The sequence below is a fragment of the Scylla paramamosain genome, chromosome 44 (genome assembly GCF_035594125.1).
Source record: "Scylla paramamosain isolate STU-SP2022 chromosome 44, ASM3559412v1, whole genome shotgun sequence".
Taxonomy (NCBI): Eukaryota; Metazoa; Arthropoda; class Malacostraca; order Decapoda; family Portunidae; genus Scylla; species Scylla paramamosain.
In genome coordinates, this window is record NC_087194.1 from 8938167 (window position 1) to 8964671 (window position 26505).

General features: G+C 37.4%; 2 protein-coding genes across 2 annotated transcripts in view; both read right to left on the reverse strand.

Annotated features, from left to right (window-relative positions):
• Positions 1 to 1027: 1027 nt before the first annotated feature.
• LOC135093965 (glutamate receptor 1-like) lies at positions 1028 to 19203 on the reverse strand. Its single transcript, XM_063993646.1, has 7 exons — positions 19122 to 19203; positions 17944 to 18084; positions 11597 to 11811; positions 8205 to 8366; positions 8019 to 8125; positions 2281 to 2444; positions 1028 to 1083 (listed from the first exon to the last, which is right to left on the reverse strand). The coding sequence occupies exons 1-7, from the start codon at positions 19201 to 19203 to the stop codon at positions 1028 to 1030; spliced, it is 927 nt and encodes a 308-aa protein (XP_063849716.1).
• A 3828-nt stretch (positions 19204 to 23031) lies between these two features.
• The window catches only part of LOC135093966 (glutamate receptor ionotropic, delta-1-like), a 66846-nt gene continuing 63372 nt past the window's right edge, over positions 23032 to 26505 (reverse strand). Inside the window, exon 4 of the mRNA XM_063993647.1 lies at positions 23032 to 23199. Coding sequence (XP_063849717.1) covers positions 23032 to 23199 — 168 coding nt within the window. The remainder of the gene's footprint in view (positions 23200 to 26505) is intronic.

Genomic DNA, 26505 nt, shown 5'->3' on the forward strand with positions numbered 1-26505 from the left:
TAATGTTAGAGGTGAAATAGGTTAAATACGTTAATTTAGGTACCTTATTTATCATTTTCTAAGAAATAATAAGTGCACATGAAAGATTAGTAAATTTGCAGTTTCAAACCAGTACTTCTCACTCGACCCCACCCACTAACCTACTGGAACCCAACACAAGGTAACCAAACGTTTTGTAACCTCCTAATCCTGGGGTCCTTCGCCCACCCTGGACGCTCCCCTCCCCCTATAAGATAAACTTAATACTAATTTCCGACAGGGTAAAATAGGTTACAAACGTTCCAAACACTGAGATGTAGACCGTGCGAAAGGCTATATTTATGTGCGATGTAATGGTTGAAACAACAATAAAACTGAAAGATTTAGCCTGTATGATAAAAAGAAAACAAATAACAATAATATTAATATTTTCCCAGCTACACCATTTCACTTCAGTTTTTCTCTCCGGCGAGCTTTTGTCCTCCTTTGCATTTAATCGCTGAGTTTATGTCCAGTGAGATTCTGTCCTACACCTCACCAATAACTTCAAATATAAATTTGGAGGCTACATTCCTTTTCACATTTCGCTTGAATCCTCATAAGTAAAAGTATACATTTTAATTTTAGAAAGACTATTCACAACTGCGATCAAATTAAATTACAAACAACCAATCCTCACCTCCATCAAGACCTTGCAGAAAGGAAAACACTCCTCGGAGAATGGTGGCGATCTCATCAAACGACTTCTTTCGAAGACTTTGCTTGCTATCTAGGGCGTGTCCCGGATCCCACAGATGACGCTGGTCCCTCACGAGCTCCAGCATTAATTTATCTGTTTCCGGACACCACATCTTTCGCAGCTCTCTTCCCGAGGACATGAATCACAGGATGTAAACAAAGCAGCGGGCGGCTGGACAAGACGCGGGTAGCGCGGGTGGGAATTCCAGCCGCCAGGCACGAGAAGTCCAGCAGGCGGGCCAACGCTGCTTGTGGCGGCTGGCAATTCAGCAGCGCATTGCTAAGTGTGAACCCGTTACGAACATATCTTTTAAGGCGACAGCGTGGAGTCTCTCCGGCTGGCGGCACTGCGATCAACGATCTTAACTGCGAGTGTAAAGCATCGCTTACCGAGCCAAGGGACTTTCGGTAAAAAAAAAAAAAAAAAAAAAAAAAAATGCAAAATTCAAGACGACTTTATTTTACACACACACACACACACATACACACACACACACACACACACACACACACACACACACACACACACACACACACACACACAAACACACACACACACAAAAAAAAAAGAAAAGATTGTTACTTCATTTGTGTTATCAAAGAAACTAGTAAGATATCAGGTAGATTTTTTGCCACCATGTTCCTAATATTTTTTTAGTTTGGTAACACGCATTTTTTTTTTTTCAGTCTAAGGTATATTTATGTAAAAATTAAGTCGGCTGGTCAATCTGGCAGTTCTGCGGTGATCACTGGCTTTTTTAATGAAGAACTCTATATACGCTCCCACAGTTCTCTGGAGATGAGCTTTCTAAAATTGCCTTTCGTAATACACCTGGATATACTGTAGGCTACATATATCCTAAATGTTTATCCATTGGATCTGTGATGCACGCTTTACAGAAGATATTATGAGCTAAATACTCGCAACTAGACTCTTCAGTGTTTTCACATTTATTTCTAGTCTCCTTTGCTACATATTTAGTTTGAAACAATTACTACTGGTTTCGACAGGGACTGATGTTTTATCTGGCAAATCCTGAAAAGAATCTAGCAATTACTTGTGCTGCAGAGATATTGATACAGCCGAAACCGTGCCGATAGGAAAGAACTGGTGAAATCAGACACACCGACTTCTCCAAAACACACACACACACACACACACACACACACACACACACACACACACACACACACACACACACACACACACACACACGCATTTTTTCTCAGAGTTGGTAATTGCTGACTCCGTCCTTATTAAACCTCCATGATAACTAATGGTTTTATACACATAGTAATGATTGGTAAAAAATATACTTGTGAGGAATAAAAACAAATATCATGATATTCATGTTATTTGCTGCATCGTAGGCAATGCATCTTCTAATGTTGGAGATTATGAAGTGACGTTAGGGCGAGTTGAGAAATCTGGTTATTGTTATGCGGTTGGCAGAATTTAATCAACTGATGTGAGCGGAGCATGTCAGAGATGAGAAGCTACATGCAGATCCTTCCCTCATAAGCCTGTCACGAACTCAACAGGTGTACATGGAAGCTACTCACCAACAGCGTAAAGCGAGAACACGCCGAAGAAGTCCATCATTTCCAGTGGCCGCTGGTTGGATGAGGCCAGAGAGGAACTCACTGGCTTGGCACACTCTGTCGCATTGAAGAGCACGTCCGAAAACAGTTTGTTCATGATTCCCGACTCCCGGAGACTGAGGATACTGTAACATTTACACAACATTAGGCAATTGGCCCCTGACATTTGGCACTCTTTATTCGACGTTTGACAATATGGAGTCAAAATTCTCTCTCTCTCTCTCTCTCTCTCTCTCTCTCTCTCTCTCTCTCTCTCTCTCTCTCTCTCTCTCTCTCTCTCTCTCTCTCTCTCTCTCTCTCTCTCTCAATATGTGATATTTAAGTACTTCCCTAATCGCCTGGACAAATTCTTAATCTTTGGGAATATGATTTATTTTGTAGGTTTGTTTCCGAAAAAAAATTTCAGTCATCCACTTGAATATTTTTTTCCTATCTTTTTTTTTTTTTTAATCTAACCTGTATCAAGCTTGAACTACTTTTTAGAATCCTTCAAGCAGATTTTCTCTCATTCTGCGCTTCTCCCCTTTTACTCTACGTACGTCTAATGAAATTAAAAACGTCAAGACTAGAGTTCCCAGGTGGTTAACTATCCAAGTACAAACTAGATCCAGAGTTGTTTTAACTTCGCTGACTGGAGGGAAAGTGATGCATTCAAGATGGTGTATACCAATGTCATTTCTATTTTATGTGCATTATGCATCTCACGTATGGATGACAGTGGCAAATCTGGTCTGATAGGGTCCGTTCAACTTTCTGCACTATCGCCCTTACCTATGATTTATTTCTTACTGAAAACAGGACATTGCCAATAGTTTAATTGATATATAAAATAAAGACCTGTATCCCTAGGCACGATTTTTCAAACGTTGTGTTTGTATTTTACTAATAATAATGTAACCGTTTTCGATTTTTTAAAATCCTTTTCCAGCTCCGCGCTTCGGGTTAGGTCAACTCAACCACAAGAAATCGTATTGAAAATGTTGGTGTGAACTACCCCTTCCCATCAGCAAACCCAAATGTTATTTACCAGTCCTATAAAACGGAAAGTTATGCTGGAAATATTAGAATGTACTAAAGTGTTACTATGCGAAAGAAAAATTGTATACATCTTCGGCGTTCAAAATGCCGCGTTCGGGTGCGTTTAGGAGACTACGTTTGCACCCCTAGAGTTCTGGTTTGTTTACTATCCACTGTGTCCAGCGTCCACAATCTGATAGTCCCGGCATTCTGCATCAGTGGTGTCTCACATTCTGACAACTTTTTTTTAGCGTCTTTGTATCTTAAAGAGAACATTTTTATATGTTTATTATATTTAAGTCCTTGTCAATCTAATGGAAATTTAGGTGTGAGTCTAGTAATATGAAATTATTTAGTAATGCCTTATTTCGTCATGCAGAAATTTTCTGTTAAAATCGCTGCAGTATTTTATATATTGTTGACTAGTATGGACAGTGGTAAAGAAAGATAAGCTCATTTACTTCATAATTACTGGGTAGACTCTTAAGCAAACATTTTTGTTTGTGAACAAGATATATGCAGCAGCACAAAGTTTTTTTTTTTAAGGAAAAACTTTTTTTTCTTTTCGTGTTAGTAAATAATGCTTCGAAACTATTGGAACCGAATCTTTGTATTTGAGAGAACCTTAATAAATGCGAGTCTCAGGATGGAGTCGTTTCTGTCATCCCAGTCCTCTACTAGGTCCATCACAAGTTACCACACTCTTAGCAACTTGACATGGTGGCAGCGTTTTTGCTTCGTACCCGGATCGTCTCTGAAGAATAAACAACATAGTGTGACCTGTTCCAGGCTTCAATCCCCGAGACATTGGCGCTAACCAGCTCACAATGACTGTTCCAAAGATTACATTGCCACTGCCTCTAACTTTCGGCTCCAGCTCTGCTGCTAACTGGAAGATGCTCAAGAAGATATGGAAAAACTACAGTATTTTGTCAGATCTCGACCCCAAGCCTCGGAAATACCAAGTTGCACTGCTGAAAAATAATCTGGGTGACGACGCCGTGGGAATCAACGAGGGATTTCACTTCGAGATTCCTGACACCGTGAGGATAATGGCGGAGATTCTCACCATGCTAGAGTTTTACGCAGTTGGTGAGGGAAATGAAACCTACGAACGCTTCATCTTCAATCGTCGCTGTCAGGAGGAAGGTGAAAGTTTGGAAAACTTCTATACTGGTCTAAGCGTGTTGGTGGAAACATGTAACTACTGTGACAATTTTATTTTTTTATGTAGGAAGTACACTGGCCAAGGTCAACAAAAATCTAATTAAAAAAATGCCCACTGATATGCCAGTCCCATAAAAGGGTCAAAGCAGTGGTCAAAAATTGATGAATAAGTGTCTTGAAACCTCCCTCTTGAAGGAATTCAAATCATAGGAAGGTGAAAATACAGAAGCAGGCAGGGAGTTCCAGAGTTTACCAGAGAAAGGGATGAATGATTGAGAATACTGGTTAACTCTTGCGTTAGAGAGGTGGACAGAATAGGGGTGAGAGAAAGAAGAAAGTCTTGTGCAGCGAGGCCGCGGGAGGAGGGGAGGCATGCAGTTAGCAAGATCAGAAGAGCAATTAGCATGAAAACAGCGGTAGAAGGCAGCTAGAGATGCAACATTGCGGCGGTGAGAGAGAGGCTGAAGACAGTCAGTTAGAGGAGAGGAGTTGATGAGACGAAAAGCTTTTGATTCCACCCTGTCTAGAAGAGCAGTATGAGTGGAACCCCCGCAGACATGTGAAGCATACTCCATACATGGACGGATAAGGCCCTTGTACAGAGTTAGCAGCTGGGGCGGTTGAGAAAAACTGGCGGAGACGTCTCAGAACCTAACTTCATAGAAGCTGTTTTAGCTAGAGATGAGATGTGAAATTTCCACTTCAGATTACAAGTAAAGGCCAGACCAAGGATGTTCAGTGTAGAAGAGGGGGACAGTTGAGTGTCATCGAAGAAGAGGGGATAGTTGTCTGGAAGGTTGTGTCGAGTTGATAGATGGAGGAACTGAGTTTTGGAGGCATTGAACAATACCAAGTTTGCTCTGCCCCAATCAAAAATTTTTGAAAGATCAGAAGTCAAACGTTCTGTGACTTCCTTGCGTGATATGTTTACCTCCTGAAGGGTTGGACGTCTATGAAAAGACATGGAAAAGTGCAGGGTGGTATCATCGGCGTAGGAGTGGATAGGACACGAATCTGTCTCAACTCTGCTCCGGAAAAGAATTATCACTGGAATAAGAGACTCTGCCACAAAACAGGAGCCACTAAGGTTAGAAAATTAACTCTGGCTAAGCGTACTGACTTGTGCAAGGCAACTGAAAGTGTTTTGAAGCCAGAAAGTGACTCAGTTGAGTGTTGTTGGCAAGAAGATAAGACAAATTGTTAAACGGAATTTCAAGATTTGTGGTTTTCTCCATGTATTAAAGAAAGAACTGTGCTCCGCTTATGGAAAAAAAAGTGCAAAAAGTGTTGTGGTCGAAATCATTTTGCTACTATGTACCACACGAAAGCTGAGAAAACAAAAGGAAAGAAAAGCCCTAAAATGAATGTTGTAGATGAAAACTTAATTATATCTGAAGGAGAATGGATCACAATGGTAAAAAAAAAAAAAAAATGCTCATGAGAAACTGATTAAGTGCCGTAGGATTGTTAAAGGCAAAGACGTGGTGTTTCAAGTGGATCCAGGTGCTTCTGCTAACCTGCTCCCACTTCGTAACGCAGACAGTGTTATGCCTGATGCTCGTGTACTGAAAATGTGGACGACTCCCAACCTCAAACCAAGGGTACGTGCCGAACGATCGTCAGGAATGCGCGTAACAGAAGAAAAAAAAAATACTGTGAATTTTCTAGTTTACATTATAATCATTGAGTTCAGGGAGAAAATTTTTGGATATTCTATTGTCTCCAAAAAGAGGGGGGATGTTTCGTGCTACTAAATAATGCTTTATAACTACTTGAACCTAATCTATGTATCTGAGAGAACCTCAGTAAACAGGAGTCTCATGATGAACCTACTCTGAGTCGTTTATGTCACCCGATTTCTCTACTGAGTCCATCATAAGTTACCACACTCTTAGTAACTTTACAGTTGTGGTCCAGTTTGCGCTATTCTTTTACTTTTTCACCAGTCTCATCATGGATTTTCTTACCCTTCTTACGTAGGTTAGGTTGGTTATGCTGCTTTTGTTCAGTTAGGTTAGGTAAGTTTGGTTAGGTTAAATTAGGTTAGTTTGGTTATATTAATTATGTTAGTTTCGTTAGGTTGTGTTAGAGTAATAATTTACCTTGTGTTTTGTTTTTACTTTTGTACAATGATCTTGCTCTTAATGCATGTCTGGACATGGATTAGGATTGATGTTTATTTATTTATTTACTTATTTATTTATATTTTATTTATTTCTCCATAATTCTTCCATACCTGATGAATCTTTCATGCTCTAGTTCACTGAGTGATATGCATTTTTTTTTTTTAATCATTTTTATACACACTTCATCTGGCCATTCATATTATAATGTGAAATGTTAACATGTTTTTGGGTCTCTTTGTTGAAAACTAAATCGTCTTTAGTTCTCGCTGGTGAACTTCTGTTGCTAGATATGGTGCAGTAATGAGTTTGATTTTCATTAAGTAACCTTGATCTTATTCTTATCTGACTCTCCTACATAGTCCCTGTTTATCTGAATTTGTTTTCATACTAAGTGTGGGTCCCTCGCATATCCTATATTTAGATACTAATTTCCTTTAATATTATTATTGCCTATGGGTGGAACGTTCTAGCGGACCAGTATCAACAAGTTGTTGTAAGGTACATCTTTAATTTTGAAACTACGAAACAATAATGATACTTTCATTACAATAAAATGTATTGGAGCTACAAAGCAGAAACAAAAATATAAATAAATGAATAAATAAATAAATATATATATATATATATATATATATATATATATATATATATATATATATATATATATATATATATATATATATATATATATATATATATATATATATATATATATATATATATGTATATATTAACCAACTAAAGCCACGGAATGCTTATCTTCTCATCTTTCTAAATGGAGCAAAGTAAGCTCGTGTTCTTTAATGCAAAAGAAAAAAAAAAATCTCTTCTCTTGATACAAATTTCCAGGCAATTATCTTCTGTTGAGTGACATTCAAATATTCTTTTGTAATTAGATTTTTTTTTTCTTACAACAAAGAATTTATTATATCATTTCTGTTGACATAAGAAAAAAAGCTGGAAAAATAAAGGAAGATGGGTGCAATCACAAATTTTTCGCCTCATCTTTTCCTACTTTTCCTTCAACAGCATGTCATCCGTCTGTTCTCGTCGCAAAGTCGTATTTATTTTATTTATTTATCTTTTAATTCTTTTGTCGTTATTTTCATATAACTGTTCCGTCTGGACGTATTTGCTGCACTCTACACCCCAATTCCTGCCTCAATGCACAAAACTTTATGCTTGTTTTCATCCTTATCCTGCCCATTCTACTAACGTTAGAGCAACTTTACGCTTTTATCCCTTGAACTGTTAAAACTCTGGAACTCTTCAAACTTTAGTTCTTCCTCCTCCTTACGACTTGGAATGTTTCAGAAGATCACACACACACACACACACACACACACACACACACACACAGAATAAAATTAATAAGTAAAATATACGCACACGGGATCAAATTTGGCCTTGAGTGGCGAACCCTTAGGGAATGCGAGACTCAAGATAGCAGGACCCAGGAACCCACGCGACATTCTATAGGTTCTGCATTCTCCAGTCTGTGGTGTATAGGAACAGTTTGGTTGATTGTTTTCCTGCAGTCTTTAGTGGATTATTTATCAAAGACTGAATGTTTACCTGTGAAAAATCGGCATGCATGGTTGACAGCAATCCCTGACTGAAGGAGACAGCAGCCATCTTCCCATCATATATGTCCCTTATTGCGACAGGCGCTTGGGAGACATAATATAAGCGAAGCTGCCTCTTTATTCGACCAAGACTAGAACTGTTGTCTGCTTCCTGAAGAAGAGGATAGTAAAGACGTAATTATCTCTCTCTCTCTCTCTCTCTCTCTCTCTCTCTCTCTCTCTCTCTCTCTCTCTCTCTCTCTCTCTCTCTCTCTCTCTCTCTCTCTCTCTCTCTCTCTCTCTCTCTCTCTCTCTCTCTCTCTCTCTCTCTCTCTCTCTATAACCTTGGATGATTCAGGGTTTGTTCCTCCCTGCCTTCTACCTTCCGGCTACTTCATGCTACCCATTAATTAACATCATTCGCTGGCCTTAACCATTGGAATACTTATGGACCTGATGGAGTCCCTCCTATTGTTGTCCGAAACTTTGCCTCCGTGCTGGCACCTTGCCTAGTCAAACTCTTCCAACATCTACCTTCCCTTTTTCCTGGAAGTTTACCTACATTCAGGCTGTTCCTAAAATGGGTGACCATCCTAATGTTTTAAACTGCAGTTCTATTTCTTTAATTTTCTTCCTTCCTAAAGATTCTGAATCTGTCTTCAACATAAAGATTCTTAAACATCTATCACTTCACTACTTTCTATCTGATTGCCACTCTGGATTCCGACGAGGCCGCTCTACTGGTGATCTAGCTTTCCTTACTGAGTCTTGGTCATCCTCTTTTAGGGATTTTGGTGAAACTTTTGCTATTGCGTTAGACATATCAAAAACTTTTGATAGAGTATAGTACAAAGCTTTGATTTCCAAACCACCCTCCAACGGTTTATATCCTTCTCTCTGTAATTTCATATGAAGCGTCCTTTCTGACTGCTCTTTTGTTGTTGTGGTAGATGGTCATCGTTCTTGTACTAAAGTCTATTAACAGTGATGTTCCTCAGGGTTCTGTCCTATCACCTTATTTCTTCGTATTACTCATCAGTGATCTTCTAAACCAAAATTCTTGTCTTATCGACTCCTACGCTGACTCCTGCACTTTTCCACGTACTTTCGTAGACGCCCAACTCTTCAAGAAGTAAGCAGCTCACGGAGGGAATCCATAGAACGCCTGACTTCTGATCTCTTTAAATTTCTGATTGAGGCAAAACAAACTTACTGTTGTTCAATACCTTAAAAAATTAATTCCTCCATATATCAACTCGACACACCCTTCCAGAAAACTATCCCATCTTCTTTAATGATACAAAACTGTCCCCCTCTGTTTTCTTCGTTTTTTTTTTTTTATGTAAGAGACCCATTGCCCAAGAAGAACAAAAATCCAATAGATAAAAAGTTGCCAGTCCCATAAAAGGGTCCAAAGCGGTAGTCAAAAAATTGAAGAATAAGTGTCTTGAAACCTCCCTCTTGAAGGAATTCAAGTCATAGGAAGGTGGAAATACAGACGGTGACAGGGAGTTTCAGAGTTTACCAGAGAAAGGGATGAATGACTGAGAATACTGGTTAATTCTTGCATTAGAGAGGTGGACAGAATATTGGTGAGAGAAAGAAGAAAGTCTTGTGCAGCGAGGCCGCGGGAGGAGGGGAGGCATGCAGTTAGCAAGATCAGAAGAGCAGTTAGCATGAAAATAGCGGTAGCAGACAGCTAGAGATGCAACATTGCGGCGAAGAGAGAGAGGCTGAACACAGTCAGTTAGAGGAGAGGAGTTGATGAGACGAAAAGCTTTTGATTTCACCCTGTCTAGAAGAGCGGAATGAGTGGAACACCTCCAAGACATGTGAAGCATACTCCATACATGGACAGATAAGGCCCTTGCAGAGTTAGCACCGGGGGGGGGGGGTGAAAAAAAAAACAACTGGTGGAGACGTCTTAGAACGCCTAACTTCATAGAAAATGTTATAGCTAGAGATGAGATGTGAAGTTTCCAGTTCAGATTATAAGTAAAGGACAGACCGAGGATGTTCAGTATAGAAGAGGGAGACAGTTGAGTGTCATTGAAGAAGAGGGGATAATTGTCTGGAAGATTGTGTCGAGTTGATAGATGGAGAAATTGTTTTTGAGGCATCAAACAATAACAATTTTGCTCTGCCTCAATCAGAAACTTTAGAAAGATCAGAAGTCAGGCGTTCTGTGGCTTCCCTACGTGAAATGTTTATTTCCTGAAGTGTTGGACGTCGAAAAGTGCAGGATGGTATCATCAGCATAGGAGTGGATAGGACAAGAAGTTTGGTTTAGAAGATCATTCTTGAATAATAAGAAGAGAGTGGGTGACAGGACCCTGAGGAACACCACTGTTAATAGATTTGGGAAAAGAACAGTGACCGTCTACCACAGCAGCAATAGAATGGTCAGAAAGGAAACTTGAGATGAAGTTACAGAGAAAAGGATAGAAGCCGTAGGAGGGTAGTTTGGAAATCAAAGCTTTGTGCCAGACTCTATCAAAGGCTTTTGATATGTCCAAGGCAACAGCAAAAGTTTCACCAAAATCTCTAAAAGAGGATGACCAAGACTCAGTAAGGAAAGCCAGAAGATCATCAGTAGAGCGGCCTTGACGGAACCCATACTGGCGATCAGATAGAAGGTTGTGAAGTGATAGATGTTTAAGAATCCTCCTGTTACACTGAACATTTTCGGTCTGTCATTTACTTATAAATTAAACTGGAAATTTCACATCTTATCTCTAGCTAAAACAGCTTCTATGAAGTTAGACGTTCAAAGTCGTCTCCGTCAGTTTTTCTCACCCTCCCAGCTCCTGGTTCTGTTAAGGGGCCTTATTCGTCCATGTATGGAGTATATATATACTGCACATGTATGGGAGGTTCCACTCATATCGCTCTTTTAGACTGGGTTGAATCAAAAGCTTTTCGTCTTATCAACTCCTCTCCTCTAACTAACTGTCTTCAGCCTCTATCTCATCGCCACAGTGTTGCGTCTTTCGGTATCGTTTACCGCTAATTTTACGTTAATTGCTCTTCTGATCTTACTAACTGCATGCCTCCCCTCTTATTCCTGCGGCCTTGCTGCGTAACATTTTCTACTTTGTCTAATACTATTCTGTCTACCTCTATAAAGCAAGAGCTAACCTGTATTCTCAGTCATTCATCCCTTTTCCTGATAAACTGGAACTTTATGCGTGCTTCTGTATTCCTTCCTGTGACTTGAACTCTTTCAAGAGGAAGGCTTTTGACCTCTCTTTAGGAACTGGCATTCTTTGTGGGCCTTCTTTTTCGCATTTTTGTTGTCCTTGGGCAGTGGCCCTCTTACATAAATAAATAAGTACATTAATTAATAAAAAAAAAAGATCTCTTGAGCACAAACACAATGTAGAGTTTATGTACTGGTCTCACCAAAATCTGATGATGAATCGTTGTTCCTTCGAAGACACCAGCAGATATTCCAGAATCGGCTAACTCTTCCAGGCTGTCAAAGGGAAGGTTCACTTTGGGAATGATAAGCATGGCCTTGAGGTTGGAGCGATACACAGAGGCCAATGTAAACGCCGCTAGGAGCCACAGGCCCGCCATGGCTCTCGCTGTGCCATGAGACGGTTCCCAAGGTACATCTGTCAAATTTTATACAGAAGAGTCATTGAAGATACATTTTTTTTTTTTTTTTATGTAGGGGGGACACCTGCCAAGGACAGCAAAAATCTAATGAAAATAAAGGCCACTGAGATGCTGGTCCCAGAATACGGTACAAAGCGGTAGTCAAAAAATTGAAGGATAACCATCTTGAAACCTCCCTCTTGAAGGAGTTCAAGTCATAGGGAGGTGAAAATACAGAAGCAGGCAGAGAATTCTTAACAGAGAAAGGGATGAATGACTGAGAATACTGGTTAACTCTTCCATTAGAGGGGTGGACAGAATAGGGGTGAGAGAGAGAAGAATGTCTTGTGCAGCGAGGCAGCGGGAAGAGGGGAGGCATGCACTTAGCAGAAGAGTAGTTAGCATGAAAATAGCGGTAGAAGATAGCTAGACAAGTAACACTGCGGAGATGAGAAAGAGGCTGAAGACAGTCAGTTAGAGGAGAGGAGTTGATGAGACGAAAAGCTTTTGATTCCACCCTGCCTAAAAGAGCGGTATGAGTAGAACCCCCTACCCCAGACATGTGAAGCATACTCCGTACATGGACGAATAAGATTCTTGTACAGAGTTAGCAGCTGGAGGGTGAGAAAAATTGGCGGAGACGTCTCAGAACGCCTAACTTCATATAAGTTGTCTTAGGAAGAAAAAAGATGTGAAGTTTCCAGTTTAGATTATAAGAAAAGGACAGACCGAAGATGTTCAATGTAGAAAAGGGGGACAGTTGAGTGTCAATGAAGAAGAGGGGATAGTTGTCTGGAAGGTTGTGTCGGGTTGATAGATGGAGGAGTTGAGTTTTTGAGGCACTGAACAATACCAAGTTTGCTCTGACCCAATCAGAAATTTTAGAGAGATCAAAAGTCAGGCGTTCTGTGGTTTCCCTGCGTGAACTGTTTAGTTTCTCAAGGGCTGGACGTCTATGAAAAGACGTGGAGAAGTGCAGGGCGGTATCATCAGCGTAGGAGTGGATAGGTCAATAAGTTTGGTTTAGAAGATCATTGATGAATAATAGGAAGAGAGTGGGTGACAGGACAGAACCCTGAGGAACACCACTGTTAATAGATTTAGAAGAACAGTGACCGTCTACCACAACAGCAATAGAACGGTCAGAAAGGAAACGAGATGAAGGTACAGAGAGAAGAATAGAAGCCGTAGGAGGGTAGTTTATAAATCAAAGTTTTGTGCTAGACTCTATCAAACGCTTTTGATATGTTTAAGGCAATAGCAAAAGTTTCACGAAAATCTTTAAAAAGGGATGACCAAGACTCACTAAGGAAAGCCAGAAGATCACCAGTAGAACGGCTTTGACGGAACCCATACTGGCGATCAGATAGAGGGTTGTGAAATTATAGATATTTAAGAATTTTCCTGTTGAGGATATATTCAAAAACTTTAGATAGGCAGGAAATTAAAGCAATAGAACGATAGTTTGAACCTTTTTAGGAACAGGCTGAATGGAGGCAATCTTCCACCAAGAAGGAAAGGTAGATGTTGAAAGGCACGGAAGCACAGTTTCGGAAAACAATAGGAGGGACCCCCATCGGGCCTTCCGCGGTTTAGGCAAACGAGGGCATGGAAAACAGCATTGCGAAGAGTTTTAATAGGTAGCAAGAAGTAGTCAGAGGGTGGAGGAGAGGTAGCAACAAGCCCTGAATCGTCCAAGGTAGAGTTTTTAGCAGAGGTTTGAGCGAAGAGTTCAGCTTTAGGGATAGGTGTGATAGCATTGCTACCATCTGGTTGAAATAAAGGAGGGAAAGAAGAAGAAGCAATGTTATTGGAGAGTTTTTTTTTTGGCTAGATGCCAGAAGTCACGAGGGGAGTTAGATCTTGAAAGATTTTGACACTTTTCATTAATGAAGGAGTTTTTGGTTAGTTGAAGAACAGACTTGGCATGACTCCGGGTAGAAATATGAAATGCATGAGATTCTGGTGATGGAAGGCTTAAGTACCTTTTGTGGGCCACCTCTTTATCATGTATAGCACGAGAACAGGCTGTATTAAACCAAGGTTTGAAAGGTTTAGGTCGAGAAAGAGAGTGAAGAATGTCTGGTCCATACCAGACACTATCATCTCTGTTATGCGCTCATTTCAAGGAAAATCAGCAAAATACCTCCTCAGGTCCCCCCAACTAGCAGGGGCAAAATGCTAGAGACACCTCCGCTTAGGGGTGTCCTTATCTGGACACATTTTTTAATTTTTTTTTGTATTAGATAGTACATTGATAGCTTAGTTGAAGGCTATCAATGTAGCTCATCCCCAAGGTATGTAATAATAATTTCAACGTTGGGAATTACGTATAGTGTACATAAGAGTTTTGGGCTTCGTGGGATATGAAAATTGACTTTATTCAACATGTACATTTTTGCTCCTCATCATTTCAGGGTTTAAAAGATGTATGTTACAGGGTTTCTTTCCCCAAATTTAATGTCAAAAATAAATATCAATAAATAAATAATAACAAGATAAATAATAAATAAAAAAAATAAATAAACTGTCAGAAAAGCTATATTTCAGTAATGAAACTGAAGTAGATGATATTAACTTGTAAGTATATAATCTTCAAAAACTGGTCCTAAACCTAGTTTTGAGAGAAAAAAAAAAAAAAAATGCTACACGGAATGTTAACACCTCCCGATGAACCATTCCAAGTACGAAAAAAAAAAAAAAAAACTCATTGAAAAAACGCTCAATACCAGAGGTGGATTATTTCCTCCAACTCCTGAATGAGCACGCTTGGCAGAAGAGGCTTGTGGTATGGCAGGCATACAGAACACCTCTTACAAATATTACCACAAATTCTCTCAGTTTTTTGCAGAAGAGGCAGGGGAAACATGGTAATAAGCTGAAGTTGGATGATGACATCTTACAATGTTCCCTTCAGATTTGGTGAAGAACTGATTATCTTTGTCAGCCAGACAGTCTTGCATGACCATTGGTCAGAAAGCATATAAAATATTTATTCAATACAGCATAGTATCAAGGGAGACAAACTTATGGGTTCCAGTAAAAAAAAACAAAAAAAAACTGGACCTGATCTGTAAAAATGCTATCAAAAATACATTACCTTCATGAAGTGGGATCTCAAGTGTCAGAACTACAATACAATCCTCCTTTATTCTATCTCATTAGATTGCATAATATTATGGGAGGACGGTATCCCAACTAATTTTCTTGTAAGTTTGTATTAAATTTTTTTCTCTTTTTGTTATAGGGTTTATTATACGCAAGGGGTCAAATAAGAGATATTTGGCTTAGTAAGGATCTTCCAGTGAGATTTTGTTCAGAACTTTGAGGCTGGTGTACTTAACATATCACCATTAAAATCTCACTCCATACTCAGTAAGCCTTGCCTCAAGTCGTTCCTTTAAAAGATTTTGTAGGATCTTTGAATTGCTATTCCAACTCTGGAGAGGCATGTTAGCGGCTGAACTTTCCTTTGTTGCCTTTTCATATAGAGTCACTGCTTCTTCCTTTGTGTTGAGTGTTATTTGCAAATTATCCATGTAAAATTCACGACCAATTCACAGGAAAACAAGATTTATCGAAATGATGGTGTAAAGTCGAACATAGCAGAAATGTACTTGAACATGAACCAAAGAGGACGGATTTAAACCCACACACATCCAAAGAAATATTTTCGTTGCTTGCATCTCTTGGCCATAAAAACTTTGTGAAATCTCTGTCTTCTTCCAGAGCTTTCCTTAGGAATTTCAACAACATGCCAAGTAAGTTCTCAGTTAGGTTGGGTGCTGTATACAAACATTCAGACTGCTTGCTTGCTTGACTACCCATGAAATGCAATTGAAAAACCACCCTTATTGGTGTGGTGACACCAAGGAAACCTTAACCTTCACTATTCATCTTTCACTACTAATTTCTACTTCTACTATTGGAACTTGCAGGAGAGATGGGATGGTTAATGTTGGTGTCATCATGTTGGGGGGTTATTTTAGTATCATACCTTATAATCTTAGAGCAACATGATGTACACCTCTTTTACATGTAAGGCACATATTCCGATTAGTTTTACAGCCTTTCATTTGATGTGACTTACTAAGGCGTAATGAGCACCTCCTTAACTCCAGCCTATTTACTCTTCTCTCTAGCCTTTGGTAATTGCGCTATTATGTTGTACGTAGCAAAACGCACATTTCTTAATGTTGGAGTTTCAGGTCTTGCTCCTGTCCTGTTATTATAGGTAGTTTGGGATGCTTCTTCTGGTTTTTATTTACAGTGGTAGAAAGAGTACCTATTGTTTTATTGACACTATAACTTGGCTAGGTTTTATTGACTAGGCAATAGGTTGTTCTGGATTCACTTCCTTTCATTTTATGGGATGGGGTCTTTTTCTCCCGTTCATGGTAAGTTTTATTATAATCGATTTTACTTGGTTTAGATGTCTTATTATTGCTCATGTTTTTACAGATTTCTAGCAGTGTTTCATCTATTTCCTTAAATGTGAAATGGCTCTTTCTGTATTTTAGGTACAGCATTTCTAGTGTTCTTTTTATTTAGTTTCCTTTGTATTATGATATTTATGAGCCAGGCTCCTTCTATACTGTTATTATGCTATTGATACCTATACTGAAAACTTTAATCTAGGGATTTATAGAATAGTTTGGTGGTTGTTTGCTTATCATCGTAATTCTTGCTGAACAGTTTGATAGCAATGTCATAACTTTCTTCAGTAACAGCTAATTCAGAAATGATAAAGTAGACAGTATCCTTTAGTTGAATTAACAGATAGGTTAATTTATTTATCTTTGCAGTGTCTTTTCTTTGAAGGATTAGTCCTTTATACTTATCCCAGAATGAAGGCTACTCTGTTATGTTTCCTAAAAATTGGTAAGATTATAGCTAGTAATGTTATATTAGGTTGACATCTTATTCTGGAAGTAGAAGGGGTGTTGTTGAGGAAGTTACTTCTCATTAGTTCTATTTGATCTTCAAATTTAGTTAATTGTTAACAATAATTTCTTTCTTGTTGTTCACATTCTGAAAACAAATTTGTTCATAGCCTTCATAATCTTTCTCAGCTAACAGCGCAGCTTCCAATAGGTTGAAAGTTGTTTCATAACTACTCCATTTTTCCATTATAGATTCTATAACCTTCTGTAATTTACCTTGGGTTAATTGGTCACTGCCTATTAAATCATTACCTTCCTTAATATTTCATGTTAACCTTGGTATGTTGCCAAGGACATCTTTAATATTTTATAACGGTGTCACATAATTAATAATGATATGTATTGTGTTTATAATTTCTTGCCTAATTAGCAATATAAGTGTATGTATACATATATTCATGAGTGTAGATAGTGGGTGTTGCTGGATAAGGGTGGGGGGATATGATCTCGCCACCCTACGTCACACACACACATACACACACACACACCATGGAACTTTCCATACTCTTTTTATTGCCATCGACAAGTAACCGGTAGCACCTACATTTTATTATCCAAGTATTCTCCATAGTTAATCTCTCTCTCTCTCTCATGTATTTTGGCATGTATTATTCTCAACTATAAGTAGCTTTTCCCTTGCCTTATTTATGTAATTAGAGAGTTATAATTATGAATATATTCATGTACTGTGAGTGCGGTCAACCGGCCCATATTTCTACTGTCAGCACTTTTTGAAGGCGCTAAGCGTCCCTTGTGCCGGCTCCGGCAGTCTCTTGCCAGGGTGTAACGCTGTACCACGCAGAGGACATCCGTTGTCCTGTACACGCCACACCCTTCTCCAGAACTCTGTACATATATCTAAATATACCTATTTTCATACATTCACCTTTGACATTCACCTGAAAACCACAGAAACTCACCAAGAGTGACTTTACCTGCTACATAAAGATAAGAAACTAATGAACAGTGTCCAGCGGTAATTGATAATTCAAACCACACTGGAACAATTTTGATAGATATATTTGTAGATTTCATTTTAAGTTCTTCCAATTTGCTGGTTATATGAGTAGTCGCCATTTGCCCACCTTTTGTTCATTATGGTCTCTTGCACCCCCGGTTCAACTGAACTCAATGGGTGTTTCACTTTGTTTTCAGGTTGGGCTTAATTACATTATTTGTTCTAAATGCTCTCAGGGTCTTACCCACCAGTTTTCGGTTTATGAACTCTGATGTAGTGAGACAAGTATCTCTTACCAGTAAGGTTCCAGTGCACTTCATCCTTGCCAGAGGCCATGATATTTCTAGGTTCTATTCGCACTATAACAACCTCAGAGGAACAATGGCTTTCTATTTTGTATAATTATACCTTTAATGTGTTCCATATTGCTCCAGGGGTCCAGTTTCCCGGACCCCAGAAGCAGTATGGACAATTCATGAGCGTATTTTTGCCCCTATTTTAATCATAAAAGCAATATGGTTAATTCGTGAGCCTATTCTAGCACCTACTTTAATCTTCGATCGTGGCCCCAGGACGTTGAAAAATCCTAATTTCACATCCGTGAGTTTGCGGGATGGGTTTCGGGTACGTTGCTATTCCTTATTCGTGCAACAAGAAACATCTCGAGCCTTCGGTAATCTCAAGAGAACCCGGTCTTCCTCACTTGGGGAAAAAAAAACATTTGATGTGAGGAACCATTTGGGCCATTTACTCACCCAGCTGTCTTCCAGCTAACACATAATCACCGAAAACATCACTATGTATATTTATAAATGGATGAAAACTTAGCTGTGGTTTACGTGGCTGGGAAAATGGTGACGGCCATGAGTAAGTTGTAATCGCTGGGCTTCACGTCAGCGGGATTGGCCGTGTTTCGTAACTAAGGCAGCTTCCTTGAGATGTTCCGAACTTCTAAGTTCTTCTTAACTTAGCGAATTTAAGTCCAGGCAACCGATAGAGTGACGAGAAAATATCTTAATAGGACTGTTGTGACGGTGACAGCTACTCGTCGCCTCATTGCTTCCATGCCATATCAAAACCAAAGTTACTTATAATCTGCACACATCTACTTCCCAATCCATTTAAAGTAATAACTAATACTTAGTTTGTAATAGATTAATCTCAATTACCCTTTAATATAACTTTATAATTTATATATAATTCACAACATAAACCAATAATGCATTGATATTATGCGTGACAGAAATTTGAATTTCCACAGTCAACAAGATATAGCGATATGTAAAAGAAATGAAGACAACCTAGATGAGGACAAGAGGTAGGAGCGGTGCAGAGTGATGGACAGGGTGGTGGGTATTAATGGTGAGCTGGAAAATGAGAGAATTGGATTTACTGTTAATTATTATTAAAAGTTCATTTTACTCACTCTGAGCCAGCAGGGCAGACCAAGTCCATAGAGCTGATCTCTGGAGTGCTCTTGACCATCTCTCTGTTTCCTTCGGGGTCATGTGTACTTCTGTCACTTGTGGTTTTCCAAAAGATGATTTAACATCTTGCCCTTCCAAGACAAGGACATCCCTATAGGTGAACACTTTTTTTTGTTAATCGAGTTTTGTGTTTTGGTATAATGAGCAGTAGTTATGTCTTAATGCATAAGAAAAAAATAAAAATAAATAAATAAATAAATAGACTATAACTATGAAAACAACTAAACAGAGCATAATTAGTGTCCTCGTCACCAGAGTAGTGTCCTCATCACCAAAGCAGGGTCCGTAATTGGTATAGTGGTAAATACTACGAAACATAGCTATGAAACAAGCATGTATGTAGGAATCGTTGTGTGAATGAATAAAATGTCATTGTAGAAAATCCGAGATGATTTATGGTAGAAATGGCACAGCCGACATATATTAGCTCGCTTGTCAGATTCATTCTGGCACCCTTTCCATTTGCATTATAAGAAATAATGGTGCGACCATTTGGACGCGGCCATTTGGGCTACGGCCGATATCAGTTATCAACATCCCTAATATATCAAGATTACAATATACCAGTTATAAATTGAGAAATTTATTTTCACATTTAAAACAGGAAAAGTAGCTCTTTCCTCGTTTAGTAGTTTGTTCAGTTTATACACAGATGGCACTTTTATTCCTGCCAACAAGAGCGTTTGAGTGTAGTTAGTTGTTAGTTTCAGTTGAGTTGGCTGGTGGTGCGTGTCCGCTGTCACAAGTGTTTCGTTCCTCACCATCTTTTTATAAATGTTTAACTAAACCAGTTGTTCTTTTTTACATATTTTAAGCTAAAACAATTATTATAACCATATAATGGGTAAGGAAATATTAATAAAATAAGGTAAGGGAAAATTTGCTCATAACGGATTCCTTTACGTCTTTGACAAAGCAAACAAAGCTGACAGCGAGGTGAAATTTTGGCCTTGTGAGCAAAAACAATAGATGCAAAGCACGGGTCCATAATAAAGCTGAAAACGTGGTGATGGAGCTAAACAGCCATTCACATGATGTTTGTGCTGCACAAATAGAGATGGCGCAGGCAGTCTTTGAGTCACCAACTAGTTGTTAATGAATGTTTGACAGACACATCCCAAGCTAGTCTGCTAGCCATTCCTAATATGTCTGTTTTAAAGAAAATAATACGTAGAAAGCGTAATTTAATACTGAACATTCCCACCAATCCAACTGATTTACATCAAATGATTGTGCCAGAATCCTACAGGATATATGTCCCTCAACCAGGAAGATAATTTTTTTACTGTGTGATAGCGGATCAGGTCACGACCGGATATTAATCTTCGGAAGACAGAGTTAGCTACAGTTACATCTGATATGTGATTTACAATACTTCAGTATTGCTCTCAGCCTCTTTTCTCAGATTTATTTGATTATGGTAAAAAAAAAAACAAAAAAAAATAAGGAGTTATTCCTACGGTTTATGCTCTTTTTCCAAACAAGCAACGCACCACATACTTAAGAATGTTCGAATTACTGAAAGAAATAGAACCCAACTTGAAACCCAGTTCAATCGTCTGATTTTGAACAAGCTGCGCATAGTGCTATGAATAACACATTCCCTAATGTTCAAATAAAAGTTTTTTTTTTTTCATTTAACTCAAAATATGGAAAAAAAACATCTAGATAGTTTGGGCCTCAGTAGCTAGTATAACACTGATCCAGATTTCGCGTTAAAAGTTAAAATGATTATAGCCATTGACTTTTGTACCTTTGAATAAGATCGATGAATATGTAGATGATCTAGCAACCGAACTGCCGCAAGAACTTCATGGGTTACCAAACTGGTTAGAAGATACTTATGTTGGTCGTCAGAACAGGCGAGGAAATGTAAGACGAACTCCTTTATTTCGCCCTGAGATTTGGAACCTCCATCAGAGAACATTAAATGGGGAAGACCGCACAAACAATGATGCTGAGGCAGCCCAACGTCAATTGAAATGCGAACTTGGCATGCAACATCCCACCATATGGAAATTAATTGATGGCCTGCGTAAAATGCACAAAGATATAGATGCATATTATGAAAGATTACTAGCCAGCCATGCACCAATACAGAAACTAAAAAAGTATAGAAATGCAGGCAGAAGAATATATGAAACAGTTCTGAAATTTGAAAACATGCATGCTATCGAGTACCTTAGGAGCCTTGGGCATAATTATCAAATTAACTAAAAGGTCCTTAACAATTTTTAGTGTTTAAAATAATTTAATGTTATAAATTTTTAATAAAGCTCATCTTGAGTTCGAATGATAGGTTTTAAAACTTTAAAAAATTTTTCTTTACGATTTTAATTGGAACAATGGCGCCTAAACGACCATGCACAAACGGCCGCACCACGGGTAAACGGATAAACAGGTAGACTATGGAAATTATCACTCACACATGCTCGCCTGAAATAATGCATTTCGCTTCAAATGCTGCGAAAACCTTCGTTTTCTCCTTTTATTCTCGTTCCTGTCCATTTGTTAATTATTCGTAGTTGTAGTAGTAGTAGTAGTAGAAAAAGTAGTAGATGTAAAAGTAGTAGTAGTAGTAGTAGTAGTAGTAGTAGTAGTAGCTATTTTTGTCATGAGGTATATAATTATGTGAAGACATGAATAGACTCAAAATGAGAAAGCAAATTGTGCGATGTTTTATCACATTATCATGCTCGATAGTGGATCTTAATATAAAAAATATTATAATATTATAATAAATCATAATATTATAATAATATAATAAATAATATAATAAATTCACCTGGTTCCGTGTAAGAAGCGGAGCTGTACAGCGAGAAGGGTTCCGAACACCATGAGTGTGGTTACCAGCACCAGCAGCCACACCTGCAAGATAACTAGGATGTCCAAGCATATATATATATATATATATATATATATATATATATATATATATATATATATATATATATATATATATATATATATATATATATATATATATATATATATATATATATATATATATATATATATATATATATATATATATATATATATATATATATATATATATATATATATATATATATATATATATATATATATATATATATATATATATATATATATATATATATATATATATATATATATATATATATATATATATATATATATATATATATATATATATATATATATATATATATATATATATATATATATATATATATATATATATATATATATATATATATATATATATATATATATATATATATATATATATATATATATATATATATATATATATATATATATATATATATATATGCTTGGACATCCTAGTTATCTTGCAGGTGTGGCTGCTGGTGCTGATATATATATATATATATATATATATATATATATATATATATATATATATATATATATATATATATATATATATATATATATATATATATATCACGGGCTATTGGTATTATTATCATTATTATTATTATTATTATTATTATTATTATTATTATTATTATTATTATTATTATTATTATTATTATTATTATTATTACTATTATTAATATTAATATTATCATTATTATTATTATTATTATTATTATTATTATTGTTATTATTATTATTATTATTATTATTATTATTATTATTATTATTATTATTATTATTATTATTATTATTATTATTATTATTATTATTATTATTATTATCAATTATTATTATTATTATTATTATTATTATTATTATTATTATTATTATTATTATTATTATTATTATTATTATTGTTGTTATTATTATTGTTATTGTTATTATTTTTATACATGTAATTTAGGATCCACACATTGAATGCTATCTCACCAGAAAGGTGTAGGGTTGGACAAATCCTGCCATGTTGGGGACGACACCTGGGCGGACATAAGCGGCAGTCATTTCATCCAGGTAGATGTGCTCACTAAAGTCAATAACCCCGTATCTTTCTCTGGACACAGTGAACAGGGTTCCAGCGAAGTCCACCTTCTGAAAACATTCACATTGAAGGTTCGATAATAACAAATGTCAAGAAAAACTGAACATGTTGAATGCATTATTTTGCACAGGTGGGTTCTGAAAAGCTCGTGACTTTATTAATTCGAGGGGGCAGTTCATTAAAGAGGGTAAAATCCGGCTATCACTTCCACATGGGAATCCTTGGATAATGCCGACGACAGCGACGAAGGTAACCTTGCAAGCCACCAACGGATTTACCCAGCTACTGAAGAAATTCAAGAGAGACCGGACAGATTGATGCATGGTAGACAAGCATGGCATGATAAAAAAAAAAAGGTTGATAAAAATTATTACAACAAGAATAAATAGTTGACCTATTGAAAGAGGGGAAATAGAACATATTAGAAATACCAGAATGAAGGTTGAAAGAAGAAAATGGAAGAAAAGTATTACATGCAAGTACTATACATTACAGGTATTACATGCAAGTACTATACATCACAGGTATTACATGCAAGTATTATACATTATAGGTATTACATGCATGTGTAATACCTGCAAGAAAAAAAAATAATGAAAGACACGGCATATAGTCCTCTCCCATTATGTAAGGAATAACACGGAACGAATTGAGCATGTTACCAGTTAGATAATGGAGAATATTTTAGAAGTACCCGTCAACAAGTGCCAGGAGTGAGCTTGTAGTCACAAATTGAATAATATATATATATATATATATATATATATATATATATATATATATATATATATATATATATATATATATATATATATATATATATATATATATATATATATTATTCAGAGAGAGAGAGAGAGAGAGAGAGAGAGAGAGAGAGAGAGAGAGAGAGAGAGAGAGAGAGAGAGAGAGTCATTCTACGTTAATGTATTTAACGTATGTAAAACCGATAAATATACAATTCCTTCTGAGTATTAACACAAGTAGATAATACTGCATTATATCTATGAAAATAAATACTGGAGATACTTTTGCGGTGTATATGGAATATTAGAAAAAAAAAAAGTTAGTCCATGGCTTTTAAGCAGTTACATTATACGTATGAAACACATTAACGGCGACAACATAAATCACAGGCAGCATGTCTATACCACTAAAAATTACAAATGGCATAGAACAATACTCGTATATGGAAACAACAGTTTTAATTGGAAATCGACAACTAAAATGACTTGGTGAGAATGGTTGCGATGGGTCAAGCCAAAATAATCACCACGTGTAAGACACTGCGCGGGCGGATGTCACTACACGGCTTACATGACATAACCGAGCCCTCAACACGTCCTACAGAACCTCTGTTGTAACTCAAGAATCACCAAGAAGAAATGAAAACGCAAGAAGAGGGAAGGAGACAAGAATGAAAAAAAAATAAAGAAGGAAGTAAAAAAGTAGAAGGAATAAATGAGGATGATAAAAATGAAAGCAGGTGCCAATATTACAAGAAGCAATTATAAACATCCTGATAGATGAGGGACGAGACGTGACCACCGGGGAGAACAAGATGCGGTGAATCATCATCACAAGACTAACAAAGCAGGAGATTAGCAGCAGACTACAAGAAGAGATATCCAGGTCACTATCGCTAAATTAGTAGACAAAGCAGACAGGACTGACAGCCCCCACACCATACGAAACACCGTGTCTTTGTTTCTGATTAGATGGTGATGCGATTTAACGAAGTTACTCGAGAATTAACTTTATTGAAAGTTAAGGAAAAATAAACTGTATGATCGAGATATGGATTTTTTTTTTTTTTTTTTTGTGTGTAAGAAGGGCACCGGCCGAGGACAACAAAATAACGAGAGAAAAAAAGAAAAAAATACCCACTGAGGTGAAGGTCCCAGAAGAGAGTCAAACGCGGTCATCAAAATTGAAAGGATAAGTGTCTTGAAACCTCCCTATTGAAAGTGTTCAAGTCTTAGGAAGGAGGACATACAAAAACAGGTAGGAGTTCCAGAGTTTGCAAGAGACGGCGATGAATCATTGAAAAATACTCTTGCATTAATTCTGACATTAGAGGGAGGACAGACTGGGGTTAGAGAACAAAGAAAGTCTTGTGGAGCGAGGCCGGTGTAGGAGGGGAGGCATGCAGTTAGCAAGATAAATAGAGCAGTTAACGTGAATATAGCGGTAGAAGATAGCAGATGAGAGAGAGGCTGAAGATAGTCTGTTTGAGGAGAAGAATTGATAAGACAAAAAGCTTTTCATCCCACCCTGTCTAAAAGAGCGGTATGAGTGGAAGCCCCCCATACATATGAGGCATAATCTATACATGGACGGGTAAGGTCCCAGAACAAATTTAGCAGCTGGAGGGTTAAGAAAAAACTGGCAGAGACGACTCAGAATGGCTAACCTCATAAAAGTTGCTTTAGCTAAAGATGAAATGTGAAGTTTCCAGTTTATATTATAAATAAAGGACAGACCGAGGATGTTCAGTGTAGAGGAAGAGGGTAGTTGAGTGTCATTGAAGAAGAGGGGCTGTGTCGAATTGATAGATGAGGATAGAGTTTCTTAGACATTGAACAATACTAAGTTTGCTCTGCCCCAATCATAAATTTTAGAGTTATCAGAAGTCGAGCATTATGTTGCTTTCCTGAGTGAACTGTTTACCTCCTGAAGGATTGGAGGTCTACGAAAAGGCGTGCAGGGTGGTATCAGCGTAGGAGTCGATAGGGCAAGAAGTTTGGTTTAGAAGATCACTGATGAATAATAGGAAGAGAGTGGATGATGGGACAAAACACTGTCGAACACCACTGTCAATTAACTTAGAAGAATAGTGACCGTCTACCGCAACAACAATAGAACGGTCAGAAAGGAAACTTGTTAGAGAGACAAGGATAAAAGTCGTAGGAGGATAGTTTGGAAATCAAAGTTTTGTGCCAGACTCGGAAAAGCTTTAGATATGTCTAAGCTAACACCAAAAGTTTCACAAGAATCCCTAAAAGAGAATGATTAATACTTTGTAAGGAAAGCAAGGAGATCACCAGTAGAGCGGCCTCCACGAAACCCATAAACATACTTAAAAATTAACTTTATTGAAAGTCTAGGAAAATTAACGGTATGATCAAAGCATGGGGAAATAAATATAGTTATTCGAAAATTAATCTTAATGAAAGTTATAGGGAAATAAACCATATGATCACAGTATTGGATAAAAAAAAAAATCTTATGGCAATGAAAGCAAAAAGTCGCTCTAATATCACATGTATATTATGAGGTTGTAGCGGCCCACGGCACACCTAGTAATGAAGTGGGATGAACTTCCGAATGAGTGGGTCGCACCGAACCATCCACTA